Here is a 4,688-nt window from a genome sequence, read left to right as displayed (position 1 = left end):
TGCTTTTGCGTTAATAAACTTTTGTCATACAGTTGATACTCAGGTTATTTGCGCAATTATATATAATTTCAAAAGAAGTGCTAAATCAATGAATTTCCTATGACTATAATAATGTTTTGTGCTTACATTTGAAATAGCAACGGTAACATATCTGTAGCAATAAAATAATCCTTATCTCCCCTCCCCAAGTAAAGAGTAAACATGCTACCAGGGAGATCACTTGAGGAAATTGACTTTCACTAAATGTAAATGGCTTTACTGATCAATTTCAGTCACTAAACACAAGAGAAAATGATTAATGGTATTTAGTTTGCAAACTCCATTTTATTCATGTTTTTTCTGTTTTTTTAAAAATTAGTTCACAAATCTGGTACATACAGGCAGTTTAAAAAACTGGTTATCACTTGGATCATCAGAAGCCTCTGGTATAACACAGTCTTCATGAAAACATAAAACAAGAATGCACGGCGGTAATCTCTTTGAAAGCAATGCTTGCAAACATCCATGTTTCTAAGAAAAATATAACTTTACATATATATTTTAAGCAAGCTATACCTCTTACATAAATTCAGACAATAGGAGTGTGCAATCATAATGCTTATTTTATGGAAAAAATGAAAATTATAATTATGACATAAATGCTTTTAAGTAATTGTTAGAGTCCTCTTGGATTTGATGTGTTTCCCTAATTTTCAACTGTCCTGGTCAAAAAGAGCTGAAATGGTAGTAAGTAGGAATGCCATTAAGAAGAGTTTAACTCAAATTCTTTAGGTACAAATTATAAAGTGTTCCAACTCCAGCTAATTTAGGGAACTGAGAATAGTTGTCGATTTTTAAATGACAATTTTTGAGGAACTGAGCTTTTTCTAAGCTAGTTTTTTGTGAGAAATCACTTTTTTTAACCTAACAGGATTTAGAGGTTATTTTATGAACTCAAAACATTCTAGTTTCTTGGTTTTTTCAAAGAAAGAGAATTTCAGCAGTGTCAGGATGGGCTTATCCTACAAAAACGTCACCAGGGGACAGTTCTCTGAATAAGTCAAGAGGCTTCGAGGGCAGCCAACGAGTAACAAACAGGAATCAAACCAAAAGGAACCAAAGCACAACACTTCCTCAGAAGGTTCTGGTCTTCAGAAACTGGAATGAGGATTACCAGTACACTGTACGCAAGAATTAACTGGGGTGACATCCTGTAATCGGGGTGTTTAGTTATTGCCTGTGGCATAGGAGATTCATGAGCTCAAGGGGGAATGACTTCAGATGTCTGTGGAGGCACTAAGGCCATGCCTCTCCTCCTCCAAGGACAGAGCTATAGAAGCCAAATAAAGCAGAGTACTTGACATCTTCTCTCATTTAATTTTCTCTGAAAAGTTAAATTCTGTATAACGGTAAGGACGTTTGCTCAAAGAAAACTGACAAGTAAATAACTGATGAGACAGATATTCAAGATCAATTGTACTGGAAATACAGTAATGAATTTTGGCCTGACAGCCCTCATGCTGTCTGATAGCAAAACACTAAAATCCATGCAACAGAGAAATCAGTGACATGAGGACTTTTACTCCAGACTTCTTGGGGGCGGGGGGGATACTCAGAATATACTGTTTTCTTCTGTTTGCTTCATAATGTATTATTTTTGCTTTTGAGGGACTTTCCCAAGCTTTCCCAGTCACTTCTGATGAGAAATTCTTCAAAAGGAGAAGATCAAGTGAAGTTACTGAAAGATAATCAGGTATCGTATGCGCTCCTGCCATCTGCCAGAGCAGCAATCAAATAGATTATGTAAAACTACCTCCACAAGGAAAATGGCAGGTAGAATTAGAACCAGGAGTTAGCTGTCATCAGCGTACTTGTAGTAAAATAAAGCTTGTTCTGAAACCACACGGGCTAAGAAGAGAAGAGCCTGTATAAAAGCTACTGGGTTCTCTAGAAAATGGACAGTGTACAGAATGTGAGAACATAGGAACTCACACTCAAGTTATAAAAATAGACATGGTTCTCAGACAAAAGGCAAATGAGTACAAAAGAATTCTCCAAACATGAACTATTTTTAAAAGACACATCTATATAAAACAACAAAATGTCACTTCAGAGCTCCAAGGAGTAGTTGGTTAAAACAGCTGGAAAAGGGAGATGAAACAGAGACAGACAGATCAAGAACCCGGAACTGACATGTCTGACTCTTCTGGTTGGCAGTGGTCACAGGCTGTTTTGTGTGTGTGTGTGTGTGTGTGTGTGTGTGTGCTTACATACATATATATACATATGGCTGATCAGTTGACGGTGCTTGGTAAATGACTGAGAAAACCCTAGTTATTAAGTAATCTCTGGACGTTTAACTCTTTTTTTTTTTAGCATCTGCACTTGACAGTGTTGCACATGAGAAAGGATTCTAGGTCTTTTACCCAGAATCAACCCTGCCATTCATAACTCATGCTCCATGCCCCATGGTTCCTATTGTGCCCTAAAGGATCAAACTAGTCTAAATATATAGTAGAAAATAACTCTGGCCTTGAAATGAGGAGGGGCAGACCAGTAACGCATGCTCAGTACTCATAAATCACAAGTACTGACATTAATGGTCTGTCTCCCTTCGACTGCAGAGGAGATGCCACAAGCTACAGGAAGTCATGAGAGAAAGTCCAGAAAACATGGGTAGCAGCACCTTTCCAAACCCGCCTGGATTTTTAAGGAGACGAACTCCTTATTCCTTTCAAACACAAAGTTCGTCGGCTGGAAGGGGGAAACATGGCTCCACGGTGACAGAGTCCCCAGAGAAAACCGGCAGTACGTGAGTCCCGCCCTCTGTGGGCTCAAGGACGAGTTGCAGAACCAGTTCCGACACAAGAGGCAGCCCCAAGGTCCTACTCAATCGCGGTTTCAGCGACGACAGCACAATACGGGCAGCGCGTTTTTCCGCCCAGTCAACAGTTCAGCACCGTCCGCGTCTGGTCTGAAAAATTCCTGAAGAGTGGGCTTTCATCTTTGGTACCACCTCATGAGTTATTCTTGGTTTGCAATAGCTGCAAAGACGCAGGACAGCTGGTACCTTTGCCTTGTCTGTGAGTACAAATGCCGGGACTCTGATCGCTGCAACCATTGAGGCCAATGAAAAGACCACTGCGGCACACAGGAGCGATGCATCCAATTCCCAGGTTCCAGGTCATAGCAGCCACGCCCCCACAGGAGCCGGGTCATCCATTCCCATTGGTTAAGGCCTTCGGTTTGTTGTCCTCAGAGTAAAACACCGTGTTCCCACGGACAAGGAGCTCCAGATGGACCCATGGTCGACAGGTAACGGGTTTTAAGTACCACAAATGCCAGGCACAGAAACACTACCGGCCTGGGGCTGTTACGCTTGGAGAAGCTTCTGCTTTGTTGGCACGAACGAGAAACTTCTTAGTGTATTCTGGTTTGAGTCCTCTTTCCTGAGTGAACCAGCCAGGGGGTGCCACGTTCCAGAAGGCCCCAATCTAATAATACTCCGCATTAATTCTCCCCATGGTCTTCTTCCACCCAGGCTACAATTTTCCCTTCCCAGCCAGGGATGGCATCGTCATCGTGGAAAACCTAGAGGAAGAAAAAGAGGCCACAGTGAAAAAGGAACAGGATAAGATAGGGAGTCTCACTAGACGACTGCTGCTCTCAAAACACAGGATAAGAAAATACGGAGGAAAGCCTGAAGTTAGAGGTTCTGTCCCTAAAGTTATAACTGAATATCCATATATTTTATATTTTTAACATGTGAATACATTCCTATATATCATTATGTACTGTATATTCTTAGTTCTACATCTATGAAATGGTAAAAGCATCCCTAACTGCTTTGCTCATCGAGATTGGTAAGAATTAATACATTACTAACCATAAAGCACTTTGGCCTCCTTGGGAGAAAGCAGTAGCATAAGCATTACACAGTACTGGGCCCAGTATTATAAAGAAAGGTTAGAAAGAAAACCAAAAGAACATGCAGTTCTTTTTATTCATTCAATTAATTTCTTAAGCCGCTCATAGAACAAGGCTGTTAAAGCATTTCAGCGAGGAAATATTTATGAAATAAAACATAAGCTTTATTTTTTATTTTATTTTATTTTTATTTATTTATTTTTTAAATTTATTTTTGAGAGACAGAGAGAGACAGCACGAGCAGGGGAGGGTCAGAGAGAGAGGGGCACACAGAATCGGAAGCAGGCTCCAGGCTCTGAGCTCTCAGCACAGAGCCCGACACGGGGCTTGAACCCACGAACTGTGAGATCATGACTTGAGCCGAAGTCGGATGCTCAACCCACTGAGCCACCCAGGCGTCCCAAACATAGCTTTAATCACAATGCAAGCACTTGGAATATGTCGGAACCCAGAACTCTCTTCCCTATACACGGCAGAGGGATTATAAAGAGAGGTGTAGGCTAAGAAAATAGTCAAGGAGTTGAGAATAAGGATAGGTGATTTTCTAGAAGTCTCTCATTTTCATTATCTGAGAAACTACGATCACAATGTACAGTCCCGTTTATTCATGCCTATTTATTGTATTCTACTTAGGAAGCAGTAAAGTTTCTAAAATTTGACTACACATAGAAAAGGGACCCCAAAGCAGGGCATTTGTTCAAGTTTAGGTCCTTTCCTTTTTAAAATAAGTGATTCTATCCAAGTCTGGTCAAAGCGATTAAATCCTTGAACTGAAGAGGCTG

The 4,688-nt window shown here is 40.6% G+C and overlaps 1 protein-coding gene across 5 annotated transcripts in view; it reads right to left on the bottom strand.

Moving 5' to 3' along the window:
• Window positions 1-304: 304 nt before the first annotated feature.
• Window positions 305-4,688, bottom strand: part of DIXDC1 (DIX domain containing 1) — a 64,715-nt gene continuing 60,331 nt past the window's right edge. For all 5 annotated transcript variants that reach the window (XM_029956092.1, XM_029956094.1, XM_029956096.1 and 2 more), the window contains one exon: window positions 305-3,570. In XM_029956092.1, the coding sequence (XP_029811952.1) occupies window positions 3,490-3,570 (81 nt within the window). In that variant the 3' untranslated portion in view covers window positions 305-3,489. The remainder of the gene's footprint in view (window positions 3,571-4,688) is intronic.

The sequence above is a fragment of the Suricata suricatta genome, chromosome 11 (assembly GCF_006229205.1).
Source record: "Suricata suricatta isolate VVHF042 chromosome 11, meerkat_22Aug2017_6uvM2_HiC, whole genome shotgun sequence".
NCBI classification, from domain to species: domain Eukaryota; kingdom Metazoa; phylum Chordata; class Mammalia; order Carnivora; family Herpestidae; genus Suricata; species Suricata suricatta.
Note: the sequence above shows the minus strand (reverse complement) of the source record. Positions and strands in the feature narration are given on the sequence as shown.